The following is a 20,769-nucleotide window of genomic DNA, read 5'->3' on the forward strand; positions in this document are numbered from 1 at the left end:
AGGCTAACTTTATAGTCAAGTTGATTGCAAAACTAATTTTCATGAAAAGAACTCCATTCCTCCACTGGCTTTTATTTTATAACTTTAAAGGATCAGAGCCTTTTCACAAAGAGTGCTTTTTCACAGTTTCAAAGAAGCAGCCTGGAAAAAGGAATAAATTAATTCAGAAATATTCCCTTCTTCCCTACACCCACCCCTCTGCTCATCAAAAAAGCTACAGGCACTAAAATTCATTAACATTTCTATGAACATAAATGTGAAATATTCATTTTCATTAAGTAGTCTACTGAATATGGCAAAATCAAATTTATCTAAGGAGATATCCAATGCTGCTAATTTCCTTGACAATGGGGACATAAAGCAAGGGAAGCCATGAATCATTCATGAAGTTCAATTTACTTCTGTTATTTTTGGTGTTTAGCATCCATGAATAGAAAGTGTGCGGCATGTTGTAGATGTTATTTTTAAATTATTTCAGATCAGAATTAATGATCTGGCAGGCAGCAATAAAGTAAGAGTGATTCAAAGGCTTTGCTTGTAATTATCCTATATTTCATATTTTTCTTGTGAGTATGTGTTCATGTATTCATAACATTTTTTCTATATTCTAATATCCTTTACATATCAGAATCACTTTAGAACCAATATTTTAGGAAAGCACATAAAGTAATTTACTGGTGATGTGACTAAATTAAATACATTCTCAGAGTCCTAGATTTTAGGGCTTAAAGACATCTTTAAGTTTATATAATTAACTGACCTCTCAAAGAGGAATGTCTTTCACATTAATACTGGTAAGTAGCCATTTCCAATTAATTGAAAACTCTGTGTGGGATGGGAAGTCTTTCTTTAGCAAAGACTTATTTCATGAACGGGCACATTTGCTCATTGGAAGTATTTCTCTCAAATTCTGCATCTCCCTTCTTATAACTTTTGCCTCTCTGTGTGCTTGGTTGCTGCTATATCACCATCATTTACTTTATACATAGAGCCACATGTGGTCACCACTTAAGAAAGGCTAGTTGAATTGAATTGAATTGAATTGAATTGAATGGGTTCAAATCTTGCATTCTGGTTGTGATAGTTTTGTGTCAACTTGAGTTGGTCAAACATTATTCTGCATGCTCTTATGAAGCTATATTTGCATGAGAATAACATTTTAATTGGCAGACTAGGTAAAGTAGATTGCAATCCCTAATGTGGGCAGGCTACACCCAATGCATGGAAGGTCCAAAGAAAACGAAAAGACTGACCTTCCCCAGAATAAGAAAGAGTTCTTTCCGCCTATCCTTGAATGGGGACAATCAGTTTTTTCTTGTTTTCAGACTCAAATTGAAACACTGGCTCTTCCTGGATCTCAAGCCTACTGGCCCTCAGGCTAGAACTATACCATCAGCTCTCCAGTTTGCTGACTCACCCTACAGATCTTGAGCTATTAGCTTTCATAATTGCATGAACCAATTCTTTATAATAAATCTCTATCTATCTATCTATCTATTTGTTATGTTTCTCTAGAGAATCCTGACTAATACACTGGACAATACCAAGGATAACGTTGCTGTTCTATATGGTAGCATTTAAAACATTTGGAAATAGCTGTTATGCCTCCCTAAAATTTTCTTACCTGATATCTTGGTCTCTTCCTCCGAAGGAAATTATCTTAATATGGCATTAAGAACTGGATACATGTGGTTTTACCAGGACAGACTTTTGTAGAACTGCTTCTGCCTCATGTCTGGATACCACACTTACTTTGATTTTATTTATAGGTGTTAAATAAATCTTAGCATTTCACTTCGCAAACATCACATTTTCTCAGGGAATTTTCCATCGCTGAGTTGGGCCGCCTTATTGGGTAGACACATTTTTCTTATCACTTGCTATTTTTTGGACAAGGAAACAATTTTATTTTGGAAATAATCCAATATGACTATGGCTTGACATTCTGTGTATATGGTGTTACTACCAAGACTTTTAAATCAACACAATGACAATATTCCTAGACTAAAAGATAGATTGATAGTTCACTAAATTGAATACATTAAAGCAATGCCTAAATTAAAAGTTTCCAAATCATTTTTTAAAAAGAAACAGGTATAAAAATAACCCAGTGTCATTACATGGTACCTTTGCTTGATAAATTGATTGTGGTTTAAGTAGGAGGGACATAGTTAATGACTCAAGTCAAGCCCCACCCCCTCCACCCCACAATTGATAGTAATTGATCACATTTAGCAGCCTATCAAAGTTCCTCAAGTAAAATGTTGTCTTTCCCTAACTGGCTCTTGACTGACACATTTACAATTTAAAATTTTTAGGTTAGTCTTAAAGCATGAACATAAAAATTGTACAAATGAAAGAATATTTTATTGCACATAAAAAATCCCTGCCTTAAATTTTATCTAAGAAAATTAGAGCTAGACTTATCTTCTAAGACTCAAAAGACTTGAAAAGTTTGGACCCAAAATATTTAGCATACATACACTCCACAGATACTGTCAGGTAGGAGACTAGGTTTTAATTATTGTGTTGTGAACAAAACAATGCTCCTTTCCCTTCTGGAGTTTATAGTCCACAGAGGGGAAAAAACAATAAAGATGGAAACAAATACTACAATACTAAGTGCCATTTGGGAAACTAACAGAGTTTTGAAAGAGAATAAGTAGGGTTTCCTAATTTAGATTGGATTCTCAGGAAAGCCTCTGATTGGAGGTGGCATCTTAGGTGGGAACTATAGGATGAGAAGAGGAAATCACCAAAATGGGGAAAAGCATTTTCAGACCGAAGGAATAAGGTGGTGAAGATAATGAGATAGAAGAAAGCTTAGTCTGCAAGACACAAAGAATCTAGGGTGTTGGAGTTAATGTAGTAAAAGAAGGGAAAGATAACTATAGATAAGAGTGGAGATATCAAGGGAGGGCAGGTCACACAGAACTTGAAGATTAAATTAAGAAGCATGGAGAGTCTGGTGCAATGGGAAACCTTTGAATATTGTTATTCATTTTATTTTTTATTTTTTTAGTGTTTATTTTTGAGAAAGAGAGAGAGAGATTGAGAGAGAGAGAGAGAGAGAGAGAGAGAGAGAGAGAGAGAAGTGCATGCAGGAGAGGGGTAGGGGCAGAGAGAGAGGGAGACGTGGGTTCCAAATCAGGCTCCAGGCTCTGAGCTGTCAGCACAGAACCCAATGCAGGGCTCATACCCACGTACCGTGAGATCGTGACCTGAGCCGAAGTCAAACACTTAACCGACTGAGCCCCTCAGGTGCCCCAGAATATTTTTAAAGCATTGAAGTAATATGACTTGATTTATACCATGCAAAGATCACTTTGGCTGCTGGGTATAGAATGGGCTGGAGTCAAGAGTGAAAGCAAGAAGACCAATGGAAACATGGCTACAGTGATTCAGGTAAGAAGTAATGGTGGTGGCAGTAGGGCTGAAAAGAGTGAAAGAACTTGATAAATACCTTGCAAGTAGAATGGACGGTACTTGAAAATAGATTGAATAGGAGGAGTGTGAGGGAGATGTCAACAATTAATCCTAGGATGGTGGTTGGATAGTGAGATGAAGGAGACTAAAAAGGAAACTCATTTGGGAGGGAAAAATTGATAAATTTTGAGCAAATTAAATTTAAGATGTCTTTGCAACACCAAAATAGATATGTCAAGAACAGTGCTATGTATCGATCTGGGACCTTGAAGAGATCTGAGCTGGAGTTACAAATTTGGGGATCATTGGAATAAAGATGGAATGTAAACAGATTGTAACCTTTCTGAAAACATTGTCAGTGAAGGTGGGAGTTGGGTGGCCAGATTACAGTAGGTTAAGAAGTTGAGACAATAGACAAGAAATATAAACCAATCTTTCAAGCAGTTTGTAGAAATAGAAAGCAGAGAGATTAGGAAACGTTTAAGGAGAGATGTGGGCATAGAGTAGAGATGTTTATGATAAGAGTTTTCAGCTAGTTTTTAGGCTGTGAAGAGAGATAGCAGACTGGGTGAGATTGAGGATGTAGGGAATCAGGGGTAGAAGTGTGTGTTAACTTGGGAAAATCAATTAGAGGAGAAAGCGATGGAATCCCGAACACTGGGATCAGGTCAGTGTATTCAAGGAATAGAAGCATCTCTTCCTTTGAAATACAGGGGGCTAAGTCAGAATGATGAAGACATAATGATCAGACCACTGAGAGATTCCAGGCCTGAAATGGCTTCTACTTTTTGGGGTATAGTGAGAGGTGACACTATCTGCTGATAGTCAGAGGGTAAGATTAGGATGGAGATTTTCCTCAATTGTTGCTTCTGGGAATGGGAAAAGACACCTGAAACCTCCATGACTGTTACCCCAAACACTTTTCGTATCTTTATGAAGCTTGTGGCTATCAAGCCTTCACATGATAGCTTTATTGATTTCAAATTCCAAGTGCTCTTAATACTAAACTCCTTGATTGAATTTTCTATGTGCCATTAACTCATTTTATAGCATCCCAGGGCCAAGAAGCTATTAATGTGCTCCAAGTTCAAGTAAATTTTCAATTTAATAAGGCTTTATGGCCTTTCCAATTTTACTTGACTAGATGACATTAAAGTGAAGCAAAACACCTTTAACTTGTCTCAAAGGACCTAACCAAGGAAAACATTTCCCCATCCTTGGGACTGTGATGGGAGAGAACATAAGCCAGTAAATTTTGTAAGGTAGGTAAAGTTTCTACTCCACTAGTCACAAAAGTGTGATTGGTGCAATCTTACCTTGGCAGAATCTCTACTTTATCATTCTTATCTCCCAACTATACTGGAGCTTCTCACTTATAATCACTTTAAAGCTCAGTTATAGTCTTCATAAATTGTCAGTTCAGGGAGAGCTGTTTCAGCAAATAATGCAACACATGTCTCTCCATGTAGAGTTAAAAAATAGATGACTGACAGATTCAGTATTTATTGATACTTAGCAACACATCGATTATGTACTTAGGCAAGAACAAGCAAAGCTCATTCAAACTCCATATTATTGCCATATGTTACTTAGTTACTTGAAGTTTTTACTCTTAAGATTTAAAATCTCGAGGGGCGCCTGGGTGGCTCAGTTGGCTGAGCGTCCGACTTCGGCTCAGGTCATGATCTCATGGTTCTGAGTTTGAGCCCCCCATCGGGCTCTGTGCTGACACAGAGCCTGGAGCCTGCTTTGGATTCTGTGTCTCCTTCTCTCTCTGCCCCTCTCCTGCTCATGCTTTGTCTCTCTCTGTCCTCAACAATAAATAAATGTAAAAAAATAAAGATTTAAAATCTCAGGGCGCCTGGTGGCTCAGTCGGTTGAGCATCTGACTTCAGCTCAGGTCATGATCTCGCAGTTCCCGAGAGTCCGAGCCCTGCGTCGGGCTCTGTGCTAACAGCTCGGAGCCTGGAGCCTGCTCCAGATTCTGTCTCCCTCTCTCTTCCCCTTTCCAGCTCATGCTCTCTCTCTGTCTCTCAAAAATGAATAAACATTAAAAAAAAAAAAATTAACAAAAAAAGATTTAAAATCTCTTTACACTGATTAATCTCTTGTTTAAAAGGGACACATTTTTAAGTAAAATAATGTTGATTTAGTAAGCAATGTTGAGGCTTTTAATTTTTTTTTAGGTTAACGTCAATGGAATCAAGGACTACTCAGTTTCCTGCCTCCACAGACTATCCTCTCTTTCCACAGTTGCAATCATTTGACCTTTGACCTAAATGCAAAATTTTGCTTCAGCTTCTGAGATCTATTCTAACCTTTATCAGGGATAATTTTAGGAACTACAGACGACTCTTTGGTGGACTCAGCAATCTTAACCCAGCTGAGAGTGATTCCAATTGGTGTTATACTTTTTTTTTTAACTTTTTTTTTTTTTTTTAATTCTAGAGAGAGAAAGAGAGAGAGTGTGCACATGAGAGGGAGAGAGGGGCAGGAGGAGAGAGAGAATCATAAGCGGGCTCCATGTTCATTGCGGAGCCGAAGCAGGGCTCGATCCTGTAACCCTGGGGTCATGACCTGAGCTGAAATCAAGAGTTGGGCCCTCTACCGACTGTGTCACCCAGGCACCCCTTTTTTTTCTTTATTTTTTTTATTAGGTGTTACACCCCTAATGATGGGTGCTCTTTGCTTCTTTGCTCACCTATTGATCAGAGGATTCTGTGAAGGAAAGTACATTACCTGGGTTTGAAACCTCTTTACCACTATCCTTGCCTGTGGTTCTGGGTTAATTATTTTACTTTTCTAAGCCTCAGATACATACTCTCAAATGTTATTAGAAATACTTATGTTACAGAGGTGTTGTTTGGTGAGTAGAAGACAGTTCCATTCCCGCTCCTGTCCCCTTTCTCCCATGTTCCTACCTTCATAGACTCCTCATTGCACACATTCTCCCGGCTTGAGTTTTGCTTTGCTTTAGGTAAATACCTTTAGGGACCAGATTTCTGTGAACTGCTATTGGATCACTTTGATGATGGTTACCATCTTCCTGCATTCATACATATTAGCTGATTTTAGGGTCCTAGCTACTAGGCCTTCCACCTGTCCAGATATCTGGTTGTATTTTACTGAATGCCTCAATGATTATGACATACTTGGGTCACCACCTATTGCTTGATATCATATTTTATGATAACTTTGGACTATCAGGATGCTTGGGCTTCCCCCCATACCTGTCCCACAAAAATTGTGTTTAACTTAATACCTCATTTACAGTTTTTGTTTGAGTCATTATATGGTATGATAAATGGACCTAAAAGTCATATATTTTCTAAATATGAACAAAGAGAATCTCTGTTTAAAGAGGAGTATAAACCTATGATAACAGAAAAACTTGATGTGAATTATAAAATATATATTTTGTGAGAAAAATGCTGCTAATTTCAGGACTTGCAATTTATAACACAGAAACAATTCAAATACTTGTCAAAATTCATTGCTTCTTTAAATGAACGGTGTAAACCAGAAGATCTTGTAATTTCAAGAGGTTGTCATACCTTAATGCCAGCATAGAAGCAAAGATAACAAATCAGTAGAATCAATGGAAGAGAGGTCAAGGGTAAAAGCCAACCCATACGAATAAGCTATTCATCCTGCTCTTTCCATATCAGTTCTAAAAGCTAAGGTTTACTTGCTTAGCTAAAGTTCAGCCTTATTTATAAAACCTCATTAGCCATTAATAAACAGTTGGGTTCATATTTCATTTCTATGGTTTAATTTTGGTTGTCATTGGCATTTAAACCAAAGTCACCATCAATACTTTTGTATATTAACATTCTTCAACCAACTTATTTATACATTGTATTTTAAAGTTAGAATATTAATTAAGGAATAACTCATGAATGTTCTTGTTCATTCCAGGTTCTAGTGATAGTAGATCAATGTGCATGTCTAAATATATAGCTATATCTGCATAAGCATTTTTATTTATTTCCAAGCCTATATACAACAAACTAGAAAACTAATGTAATTGCTTAATAATCAGACACTGGTGAATACATTTGCTCTTTAATAATAATATAGGGTCATCTGGAATGTTCCTTTGGTATTTTGATATCTAGATCTGGGAGTATTTTAGGTTATCTAAATAAATAGCTCTCTATTTCTCACATTACATTAAGCAGTTTTAGAATGCCCTGAATTACCTCCTGCACCCGTCTGTGCCTCTAAAAACCAGGAAATCACCTAGGCCTGGTATTCACAATTGATGGGCTCAACTGCCTGCATGTTGATGGCTGAGAAACTACGAAACAGAGTCAATCAGATTAAATATTAGTGACTAAGATATTCTAATTGTCAAGAAAGCAATCAATGAAACACAATCCCAGAAGACAAACAAAAGCAGTTACTAGACTTGAAAAATATCAACTCTGGCCCAGAGCACAAGCCTCATGAATACTATCATCCTGTTCTTCCCATGAAGAAAGCCAAATGTGCACAAGACTCTAATATAGTGTTGTTCTAAAAGACAACAATTTACAGTCATTCACATGTCCAGACTACAGAACCGAAAACAATCTCACAAGGTCTTTTCATGTTAAAATGTTTTGCCTCTCTTATTAATGCAGCTTGGGGATTAGAAGGCTTTGGGAGAAACTCTACCCTAAGGAGAAAGCATGAGTTCATACATTGTCCAGCCAAAATAAGTGGACTTTCTCTAGTGGTTCAAAAGTATAACTGCATTGAAATGACCCTTGAGCCACCGATATGAGGGAAATGTCACTGGACTGTGAATCTCTTGAAAAATTGGCAGGAAAGTGTAGCTAAAAGTATCCCAGTTCCAATTACTCAGGGCAAGGTTGAATTTAATTGGGTCAAGCAAACGTCCCTCTCTCTCATTCCCCTGTCCAAGTAACTCACAACTTTCAATCTCCAGAGTGCAGTTTTGCTCATCCAGAGGATATCTTCGTAGATCCATCATACATGCAGCTGTGGTTGTGATCCTGTCGGGAGGAGAGAGAGAAAAGACAGCATCATAAAGATGATGACTTTCATTTCCAGGCTTCCCAGCCCCCAATCGTGTTTACCAGTTGGCATCAAAATTTTGTGATTACAATTTTTTTTTTAATTTTTTTTTAACGTTTATTTATTTTTGAGATAGAGAGAGAGACAGAGCATGAACGGGGGAGGAGCAGAGAGAGAGGGAGACACAGAATCGGAAGCAGGTTCCAGGCTCCGAGCCGTCAGCCCAGAGCCCGATGCGGGGCTCGAACTCACGGACCGGGAGATCGCGAGATCGTGACCTGAGCTGAAGTCGGACGCTCAACCGACTGAGCCACCCAGGCGCCCCTGTGATTACAATTTTTGAAGGTGGGCAGATTAAGTTCAAGTCTTTCTTTGCTGCTCACTAGCTGTGTGAGTTTGATCTAGTTTTATTTATCTCGGTAAGACTAGGCCCCCCGCATCAATCAAAATACCTCCTGCAAAGGACGGCTGTGAGGATGAAGAGAGATAATGTGTGGAAAGCTCCTAGCCTGGTGCCTCGTAGTTGGTAAGTGGTCCACAAATGATGGTCATTTTACAGCTGTTACTATCCCATGGTCCTTCCTATACTTTCTAGCATCTAGCAATGTCTGTGACAGTATCTACAGTGGGTCTGGCCTTATGAGTAAGAGGAGATCAACATTATGCATCAAAACCTATCTCCCTCTCCTGCTATAGACTAATAATAAAACAACAACAAAAATGACAAGAACAATAAAACCCGCCTTCTATGACAGTTGGGTCCTCACATTCCTCACTATTAGAAAGAGTTGTTGGATTCATCTGAGATCCTCTTCCACCTATACTCAGCAGGTAGCATATAACCAGTAAAGAAACACTATCCTAGGATTGGTGTTCAGAGAGTATTTACCAGTTTCCGCTCTCCATTGACTTTATTTGTTTATGCAAATCCCAGGACCTTGACTCTAGATATCCTACTGGGATTTCCATTATCTCTCCTTTTTCTCTTGCCTCTAAAGTTTCCTAGAATGTGGAGTGTGAGAGTACCTTAAATTCCTTTGGCTAGTCCATGCCTTCAAACATTTGGTATCACTTTGTAATTGACAAAGTACTTTTCTTTAAAAAAATTACATAATCCTTCTATACAAAGTAATGTATAATCATATTTTAATGAATTTGAAAGATTCAAATTTAGTAATATTTTCTTTCTAGCTTAATCCACAGGAGGTACAACACTGGACATTTTCCATAAATACTCTGAATGCCAAAGAAGTCAGGTATGTCTTGTTAGGGGGAAAATTCTTAGATAGCATCCTACCACGTCTCCTGTTCTGAATCTTGCTTGTTTTCATTAACAGTACATCTTGGATTTGGTCCCATGTGGTAAATAAGCTGTCTTAAAAAAATTTACTACAGGGGCGCCTGGGTGGCTCAGTCGGTTGAGCGACCAACTTCGGCTCACGTCATGGTCTCATGGTTTGTGAGTTCGAGCCCCGCATCGGGCTCTGCTGCCAGCTCAGAGCCTGGAGCCTGCTTCGGATTCTATGTCTCCCACTCTCTCTCTGACCCTCCCCCACTCATGCTCTGTCTCTCTCTGCCTCAGAAATAAATAAACATTAAAAAAATTAAAAAAAAATTTACTACAATAGGTTCAGTTATATGGAAATATCATAATTTATTTTTCCAATCACACTTCAGTGGACATTTACATTGTTTTCTTTTTTTTTTACTTTTATAAATGAAGATGCTCTGAATGTACTGGTATACTCTACTATGGCTAACTGTATGTTGGTCATTTCTAGAAAGAGAATTATTAGAAAGAATGGTATGTACATTTGAAATTTTGCCACATTGCTCTTCATAGAGGTTGTGCCAACTTATACTCCCATCAACAGTGTGTTTAAATTTGACAAGGTATTTCTCAAACCTATGTGTTTTGTGGCTTCCAAGATGAGTTATTGTTTTGGTCATTTGTGTTAACCTAACAGAACCTTCTTCTTAAAAACATTATTAGGAAAAATACTGGCCATTTCCAATTTCTCTTTGGTTTTCCTTATGAAAAATTACAGTTTACTGAGGTGAACATTTGCATATTCCCTTTGAAACCTTCCTTAGGATGTTGGTCAATTTAATCAGATTTATTTGAGCATTAAGCAGGGGCAAAAAGAATTTTAAAATTCAATTAAAAAAATTTCTTCAAAGTATTTTACAAAAAAATATGAAGACTAGTTGTATTCCAGAATTTAGCATATAAAAGGATTTTACTACATTCCTTATTGCTTCCCACTCCCATTAGCATATGAATTAATTTTTTCACTTAATATATCATGAAGATCTTTTGTTGCCTGAAAAGATAATTCCACAACATTATTTTTATGGCCTGTGTAGTGTTTCAAATGCCCCCAATAAGGCAGCACAATGAATATTTTAAAATGCTTTAAAAATCACCTATCTACATTACTGTATTCTTGTTTAACAGCTGTTTATGAATTAAAAATTCAGGAGGATGTGAACATTCCTTAGAAATTACTAGTGTGGCCAGCCCTCTGATCCTATGACTTTATCTGGTGATTCTCAACCAGAGATAACTCTTCCATACAGGAGACATTTGGCAATATCTGGAGATGTTTTTGATCATCACTCTGGGGGGTAGAGGCTTGATAGCAGCATCTAGTGGGTGGAGGCCAGCGATGCTGTTAAACATCCTACAATGCCCAGGATACTGGTCACCAATAGAGAATTATCTGTCCCCAAATGTCAGTAGTGCCAAGGTTGAGTGACCCTGCCACAATGGTGGTTTTCAAACATTTTTCCTCTGAGGATATCTTTAATAAAGTGAAATCTACAGAACTTCAGCATATAAAATGCAAATGAAATGAAAGCTATATATATTTTGTTAATATGAAATTATCTTATAAATTAACATGTTGATGTCTATTTTAATAAGCATAGAAATTTGAAAGCAGGGGTTATGATTAGAATTATGGTCTTAAATCTCTCAGCACCAATTATTTTTGTCTTGTGTTTTATTTGTATAATATCAAAAAGTCCTAGTAAGTAAGGAAACACTTGCTTCTAAAATCATACATGACTGGCCATGGGCTACCTTGAACTGGCAGGGGGATCCCCCAGGTGATCAAGTAACCTCCTCTATAGTCAATCACACCTTTGCAAATGGTTCAGATACACCCCTAGGTGGATGGACTCTAGTTGGTGTTTAATGATGGATTAAAGGGAAGCTTTATTTGGTGCTTCATGCTCTGCATAAGTTAATCTGGCAACAAAAGTTAATACTATGATGGTCTTGAATGCATTAAAATGTGGCATAAGACACATTGCAATGCACATGCTTATTATAGTTTAAAATAGTTATAATATTTAAACTCAAATTAAAATAAAATGTTTGTGGAGCTATTGAAAAACTTTAGGGATATTTGAGAGCATCATTTGAGTGTTGGTCAGCATATCTCATTTAATTGACCTCATTTTCAGAAATGTGTCATCTAGTAAGCAAACCACATCATCTCAGAGTAAGGACATGCACTGAAAGCTTATGCTGAACCACTGATTCACATATTGTGAGGCTCTGGAATTTTTACAAAGCAATTTGAAAAACCAACAAAGCACCGTCTATAAATGATTAACAAATGCTTCGAATGTATGGGTCCTAGAATTGTGTTAAAAAAAAATCTTTGTAAAGCATAACTGCATTTACTGCTGTTATTTGTTATGATCAATTCATTCAGCAATCAACAGATATAATTAAAAAAAATTTTTTTTTAACGTTTATTTATTTTTGAGACAGAGAGAGACAGAGCATGAACGGGGGAGGGTCAGAGAGAGAGAGGGAGACACAGAATCTGAAACAGGCTCCAGGTTCTGAGCTGTCAGCACAGAGCCCGACACGGGGCTTGAACTCACGAACCGCGAGATCATGACCTGAGCCGAAGTCAGACACTTAACCGACTGAGCCACCCAGGCACCCCCCAACAGGTATAATTTAATTGATAATCACTTTGGGAAACTATACATCACATCAGAGGCTTGCCCATGACCTGATGATTTTTCAACTAGTATCACCTGGACCAGTTTACTTTTGCCTCAAGTACCATTATGAACCCAAGCAGAGTTAAGTAATCACAACTCAGAAAGGGAAAGAATCAGGGCAGCTCCAGGAATCTGAGCTGTGAAAAGTGCCTGACTTTCTCTGAGGAAGACGGACATTAGTGAAATAACTTCCTTCTTGGGATCTCTCTGTTCCAAATTTCAACTTCTCAAGAGGATCTCATTGGCTCCACTTGGGTTAGGTGCCAAATCTTCCGAAATTATTTTGTAAGAGCAAGAAGGAAAGTTGCACTCATACAAATATTGTCACTCCCCCCCCCCCCCCCCCCCACCAAGGGTCTCTTATCTAAGAAGGGAGGAATCACTGAGGCTCAGACAGGGACCTCTATGCAAGCAGTTACTCATAAATTTAGGGTGTGATCTGTAGAAATGTATGCAACCGAGTGTTGGTCTCCGCTAACTTAAGGGTTTGGCATTTCCAGATTTTGTAATACTTATGGCTAAGTGAGCTGAGGCTGAGTGCCCTTAGCCCTTTGTAAGAAAAAAATTGCTGAGCAAGAATTCCCAGGATCATCAATAAAAAGAGAGATGTCCCTGGGCAGATTTCTGCTCAGCCGTTCTGTCTTCTGGGTGCAAAGCAGCAATGAGAGTCTCTAAGAATGACTGCTCCCTATGTTTCCATTTGTTCACTTTGCTGAATGTAATTGCTCAGTAGTGGTTAGTCACCTCCACAAGTGATTAACACGTCCACACGGAAGTGGACTCACACTGTGGCTCAAGCAGCCTGATAGTCTAAATCTTCCATGGAATCAAAGGTGTCAAAGATCACGAAACTGGATGGGTTGAGGGCTTCAACATTGAAGTGTTTTTTTGAATTTTGTTTTTCACTTTTAACACCCAGGTTATTCATTCTGAATATGTGAAAACATTATTATTCCTTGATAGTAAATGAAAGTACAATAGAGTAGAACCAGCTAAACGTAAAAGCATCAACTTTTTCTGAACACAGACTTCCCAGAGGTACAGTCATGACAGCTTAACATTTACCTGTCTTTTTTCAAAGACATTTGGAGTGGCTTACATTATAATCCAATTTATTGACATTTTGAAGGTTAGGTCAGAACACTATAACAGGCTGTTAGAAACTATGGTCCCATGAGACTTTAGAGTGAATGGAAATCACGTTGCTGTAGTATTCATTTATTAAGGTGTATACTGCATGGTCACTGACCTTAAGAGTCACTGTAATTGCAAATCATGTATATTTGATATCTAATTGCTGTATGGCTCTCATTGCTGACAAAACACAACCCAGTAAGTCCTGGCCTATAAATACGTTAAAATCCAGTCATACACACACACACACACACACACACACACACACAAGTGCCCACGTATACATATGAAGAGGGCACTTCTGCAAATAACAAATCAATGAACAAATTGTACATATGTACATATGATTGAGATTTTCCTGTAATCTTCAGTTCTATAGGGATGAGCTCCCAAGTTTTGAGTGTGATCTCTGTAGAGCAAAATTCTACTATTTAATAGATTCTACATGAAAAAAAAATATGAGGAAAGAGAGGGAAAAGGCAGCCTGAAAATGCTAAGTCTAAATGGTGGCCCTTGGGGTGTCTGGATGGCTCAGTGGGTTTAGTGTCCAACTCTTGATTTCAGCTCAGGTCATGATTCCAGGGATTGAGTCCTGTATCAGGCTCTGACTGGGCTCTTTCTCTCTCTCTTTCTGCCCCTCCCTTGCTCACACTCTCTTTCTTTCTCCCACAAAGGAAAAAAAAAAGTCAGCCTTAAGATTGGTGAGATTGGTGGTGAGTAGCAGATATAAGGTTGATATCACTATCACTTAGTGAAGCTGGTTTGAGGAATGGTCTTTGTGATCTCTGGGCTACACCTTAATCCATGTTAGGTATATCACCCGAAGAAACTGATGAGGGAAGATGGGTGGGTTAGTCTGAGTCATGACCAGGTAGTATATAGATTTGTTTCCTTGGCTAACACTGAGTGGTGAAAAGAATATGTATTATCTTCACAGCTGGCACCAAGTTTTATTTTAGGTAGACTACCATGTTTAAGAAAATGCTTTGGTATTTGAAAATGAAATTCTGAGGGTGTGAGATATGAATGGTGAGAAAATAAAAAGAGATAAACTGCTATGTGAGATTTAAGAGTAATTTAAGCATGGGGAAGAAAAATGATGGAGTAGCAAAATTTTAAAAAACAGTTATGTTTAATATTCAATTAAAACAGTTTTGCATTACCGTGATAATTTTTCTCTATTTACCTAAACCAATACTAACACACACACACACACACACACACACACACACACACACAAACACAGTAAAGCTTTATGTAAATGTTTTATTTTTATTCTTGGAAAGGGGCTGAATTCATATCTTGACAGCATTCATGGAACAGTACTCTATAAATTGAAACAATTCAGTGAGAGCCAAGATTCCAAGCCCTAGATGCTCAAATCGTGTAAAACCCTTTGAGAAGATTCAGCAATCCTGGGAAGGCACTGGACTCCCACAAATAATAGATTGTAGACTTAAGCTACTCTTACCTAGATCAAGAGGCAGGCTGATCTTAGCTAATATTATGCTGGAATCTTACATAATGGACACTGTGCTAAGCATCATGCATACTGTATTAGTTTCTGATGCATACTCTATTATTTTCTCGTTACCAAACATTCAGTGGCTTAAAACAACAACAGATTTATTATTTTACAATTCTGGAGGTCAGAAGTCTTAAAATCAAGGTTTCAGCAGGGCTTTGTTCCTTCTAGAGGCTTTAGAGGAGGAGCATTTTCTTGTCTTTTTCAGCTTCTAAAGGCTGCTTACACTTCTTGCCTGATGACACCTTCTTCCATCTTCAAAGACCATCATTCCAACATCTGCTTCTAGCTTCACATCCCCTCACCCTCTAACTCTCCTGCCTTCCTTTTATAAGAACCCTTCTATGGATTACACTGTGCCCATCCGGATAATCCAGAATAATGTCATCTCAAACCCTTAAATTAATCACACCAGCAAAGTCTTCTTGACTCGTAAGGTAACATATTCACAGGTTCTGAGAATTAGGACATGGCCATCTTTGGAGAACCATTATTTTGACTACAACACATGCATTATTTGATTTATTATTTACAACTGCCTTAGTATGTTGATGTAATTCTTATGCTATTTTCAGAGATAAAGAAATGGATACCTGATGGAGTTAAGAAATAATTCCAAGTTTGCATGATCTAAATTGTAACAGTGGGATTCACATTCAGATATGCCAGACTTAAGACCTGAGGTTTATTTTCTCTTTAGTTACTATATTCAGGGCAGATAAGTCTAAGCAGAGAACTATTGGTTCAGTGTAGGAATTATTTATTTCTTTTATAGGCAGTAAGATAAGTGTAAAAAAATATTAAGATCTGATCTTACCGTATATATGTAGTATTCATTAATTATCAGTAATTCAAGACATACTTTACCAATCAATGAGTATAAAAATAAAAGAGGATGCACAGGAATCAGGCAATCCTGTGAGCATTGAGGCTATAGCAGTTAAAAATATCCAGCTACACTTTCATCCTGTCATAATTTTTTTTTTTATTTTTGGAGGGTTGTTTTTAGTATACTGTCAGGTCTTAGAAGATAGAAGATAGAGCCAGTTAATTGGTTTCACAAAATAGCCATGTATGGTATGCTCACTTCTCATTTGGGTAAGCCATCTTCACCATTTTTCTAGAAATCCGAATAACTTACATCAGAGAAATGTTTATATTATCAAGAAAGCATGAAAATCATTCACAAGGAATAGAGCTCAATCCTATGCTTATTTTGTTGGTGGCCATTTGGACAAAAGATGCTTTAACCTGGATTTGTGACGTTCCAAGAATGGAGGTGTTATGGAAGCGGATGTGGTGTGAAACAAGGAAAGAGAAGAGGGTTATTATACGTGCATACAAGTTCAGTGATTGATACATAGTAGTCACTCAATTAACTCTAGCTATTACTTTTAAACTATATGCTTCTAAATAAATAAATAAATACATGTAAGTTTACTGATACAAAAATATTGTATGAGTAATGTGTGGTCATAATAAAACATCTGGGAAATATAGAAAAATACAGATAAAAGAATGCAAATGACCTATAATCTTATTACCACAATCTTATTAATTTCCTTTCTTCTAAGTATATTGTTTAGCAAAGTGAGATTGCACTGTATTTAAAAATTTCATTTGCGGGGCGCCTGGGTGGCTCAGTCGGTTAAGTGTCCGACTTCGGCTCAGGTCACGATCTCGTGGTCCGTGAGTTCGAGCCCCGCATCGGGCTCTGTGCTGACAGCTCAGAGCCTGGAGCCTGTTTCCGATTCTGTGTCTCCCTCTCTCTCTGACCCTCCCCCATTCATGCTCTGTCTCTCTCTGTCTCAAAAATAAATAAATGTTAGAAAAAAAAAATAAAAAAAATTTCATTTGCTGTTTTTTGGTTAACCTAAAGGTAAGAATTTTCATAATACATTTATAGTCTTCATGAACACATTTTTAATGCGTATTCAAGATTTTGAAATGTAGATATCTTGTTATAGTACTTAACCATTCCTCTTGGATGACATCATTAAGTACTCTTTGGTTACCTTTTTAAAAATCCACACTAATTAAATAGCATTCTCATTGTTACTTCTACATTTTTACTTTTTATTTTTTGATTCCAGGTTTTTGCTTTCTTTTCTCCCTTTGTTTTTTACTTTTACTGCTGAATGTTAACGACACTCTTCTCAGTGCAATCCCAAGCAGTTGTTTTTTTGGTAATTAGCTATATACCAAATGTTGTGTAAATGGGTTCATTTTTATTCATTTCTGTTGGGCCAGGGTGATTCATGAACCATTTTGTGAATATGAAAAGCTGTTCATAAATAAGAGAGTCCTAGGGCATGGGAGAAACAAAAAAGGTAAAAATAGGGCAATAGTGATTAATAGAACCTTGCCAAGGATGCTATGCCAACCTCAGTCTTCTTTTACTTTAGGTATCTGGCTGAGTTTAAGTCAGACTGTTTTTCCCAATTATATCACTATATGCATATAACTGTGAAGTGTAAGAGCATCTTTTAAATTTCTATTATATTTAGTATTCCTCAGCAACAATTATCTGACATCTGTGTTAAGGTGTTGAAAAAATATGGCTACCTCCCCCAAATCAGAGCATTTTTATTATCATTTTGATCATCAGGAAGTTCTGTGGTGGACAAACTGTGAAGAATTAAGATGATAACGAGCCCTTAAACAATGAGAAGGAACTTAAAAATTGAAGTCAAAGTCAGATGTTTACCTTGACTGGAATGCCATGACTTGGTAATCAAAAAGTGCACGTTAGTTAAACAAGGAGTCAGACAGAATTAGGAGGTAAAGCAAAGTTATAGATCTTCTTTTACAATTATTAATTTTTTGACTTATTTGCAAATCTGCTCTGTCACTTTGCCTCATGATGATTTCTACCAAAACAAAGGACTCAGACATTTACTGAAAGGTAATCCGAGTAATCTTGAAATGGTATTCCTGAAGGAGTGAAAGAAAGTTCAGGAGTGATAAAACATTAAAATACTGCAGTGTCCTAGGACAATGGCTTTCTGTTGAAAAAAATACAAAAAAAAGCAAAACCAAAAATGAATATAAATAAGACAGGAGTGTATGCAAAGTTTCCAGCTCCCTATCTCAAAAGAAAAGCAGGGCTTGGGACACCATTCTTTTCCTTTTTAAATACATAATACATTTTCTAAAATATTCCGAAGTTAGTCGGTAACTATTACTTTTACCATGACAACTATAAACATTATGGTTATTTAGCTTTATCCCCCCACCACCCCTGCAATGTCCTTGGGCTTTTTGCATACTTGTAAAACCATGTTTAGAATTCCCTTTTCTTCCCTTCAATCTTAATATTACAAACATTTTCCTCCTTGGCATCAGGACTGCAAATTTTTCATTAGGAAACAATACACTTTATGTTGGACATTTAGGTGGTTTTTAATCTAGTGAGTTTAAAATAAAGCTAAAATAAACACATGAATATATGGCTTTTCCAGATTTTGAATTATTTCTTTGGGATAGAGATATAGTAAGTAGGATTACTGTATCCAAAGATATGAAAATTTTTATGGCTTCTCATAATATATATGGTCAAAATACTTTCTTAAAGAATTGTCCTAAGTTGTAGTGCAAGAAAGTATCAATTTCCCTATACTACTGCTCAAATGGATATCGTATTCTTTTTGTTAACAGATGAAAAGTGGTACTTTAAATTTTATTTTAATTTTTTGATTACTAGCACAGTAAAATCTTTTTATATTTATTTAAAGATGTATTTGGACACATTCTTTCTTTAGAAACTAAAGTCATTAGTGTTATAGAAATTTGTGATTAAAAGAAGACCAATAATGGAATTTTACCAAATATCAAGCAGGAGTGAACAATCTGCTTATAGAGTGACTTCGCTGCTGTCTTGTTCAATTAACTAGATGAAAAAATATATGTGGAACTTAATATCTTTGTTGACATGTATTTTTATGGTTTTACTATGCACAGTTTTTGAGGGGCAAATGTAAATTATAGAAATAAAAATCTCAAATAAAGCCATGCTGCTTTTGTTGGTTCATAATGAACACCATGAAAATTAAGCTAATCGATTCTTAAGTTCCACATATGAGGGAAATCATATGGTATTGTCTTTTGCTGACTGGCCTATTTCGCTTAGCATAGTACTTTCTAGCTCTATCCATGTCTGACGAACATGGTAGGAGAAAAAAAAAGGGAGGAAAACCAAGAAACAGACTCTAAATTATAGAGAACAAACTGATGGTTACCAGAGGGAAGGTGGGTGAGGGGGGTATGGGTTAAATAGGTGATGGAGGTGAAGGAAGTCACTTACTGTGATGAGCACTGGGTATTGCATGAAGTGTTGAATCACTCAATTCTACACCTGAAACTAATATTACACTGTTTATTAACTAACTGAAATTTAAATAAAAACGTGAAAAACAAAATAAGCTAATTGAGAGGTGATTGTATATTCTAAAAGACAAAAATAGAAAGAGGATTTAATGTTTCCAAGTTAATGATGAAGCATTCCAGATAGTGCAATCATAAAATATAATAAATAAAATAATATTATTTGTGTCCCTGTGCTTCTTTATTTTTTCAAATTTTTTTTAATGTTTATTTATTTTTGAGACTGAGAGAGACAGAGCATGAATGGGGGAGGGGCAGAGAGAGAGGGAAACACAGAATCAGAAGCAGGCTCCAGGCTCTGAGCCATCAGCCCAGAGCCCGACGCGGGTCTCGAACTCACGGACCGTGAGATCGTGACCTGAGCTGAAGTCAGACGCTTAACCTACTGAGCCACCCAGGCGCTCCTATGTCCCTGTGCTTCTATAAGCATAAATTCCCAAAATGGAACTATAGAATAAAATAAGGTTTCTTTCTTTTTAATTTTATTGTGAGTACAATGTTAAAGAGTTAAATTCTGGAGAGTTTAGTAAGACCCAGTCATTCTGCTTTTAGATGTCTACTCATTTGCACACAAGAGAACAAAAGTAGGGATGTTTATCAAGGACTCCGTGTAATAGCAAAAACAGGTAAACACCAAAACTGTCCGGCAAAGCAAAATGGATACACAACTCAGGTGTCTATGCTGTAGATTACCTGAGAGCAGTTGATGAATGAACTAGATCTACATGTATAAACATGGGTATATCTCACATAATGTGAAACCAGAACAGGTGCCTACAAAAAGGTACGTGTGCAATGGAATATTATTCAGCCAAAGAAAGGAGTGAAATCTTGCCATTTGTAATGACATGGATGGAGAGTGTTATGTTAAGCCAAATAAGTCAGTCAGAAAAAGACAAATACCATATGATTTCACTCATATGTGGAATTTAAGAAACAAAATAAATGAACATAGGGGGAAAAAAAGAGAGGGGGGTGGAAACCAAGAAATGGACTCTGGTGGCTATCCGAAGGGAGGTGGGTGGGGGATGGGCTAAATAGGTGATGGGGACTAAGGGGTGCATGTGTTGTAATTGGCACCAAGTATTGTATGGGAGGGTCGAATCACTATATTGTATACCTGAAACTAATATTACACTGTAGGTCAACCAACTAGAATTTCAATAAAAACTTAAAATACGATTTTTCAAGAACAAATTATATGCCTTAGGAAATCACATGTGTGTACATATGTAGTAAAATTAAAAAATGTA

General features: G+C 37.0%; 1 protein-coding gene across 1 annotated transcript in view; it reads right to left on the reverse strand.

Moving 5' to 3' along the window:
* Window positions 1–20,769, reverse strand: part of GABRB1 (gamma-aminobutyric acid type A receptor subunit beta1) — a 254,012-nt gene that overhangs the window by 104,293 nt on the left and 128,950 nt on the right. The window contains exon 2 of the mRNA XM_058722690.1: window positions 8,344–8,426. Within this exon, the coding sequence (XP_058578673.1) occupies window positions 8,344–8,426 (83 nt within the window). The remainder of the gene's footprint in view (window positions 1–8,343; window positions 8,427–20,769) is intronic.

The sequence above is a fragment of the Neofelis nebulosa genome, chromosome 3 (genome assembly GCF_028018385.1).
Source record: "Neofelis nebulosa isolate mNeoNeb1 chromosome 3, mNeoNeb1.pri, whole genome shotgun sequence".
NCBI lineage: Eukaryota > Metazoa > Chordata > Mammalia > Carnivora > Felidae > Neofelis > Neofelis nebulosa.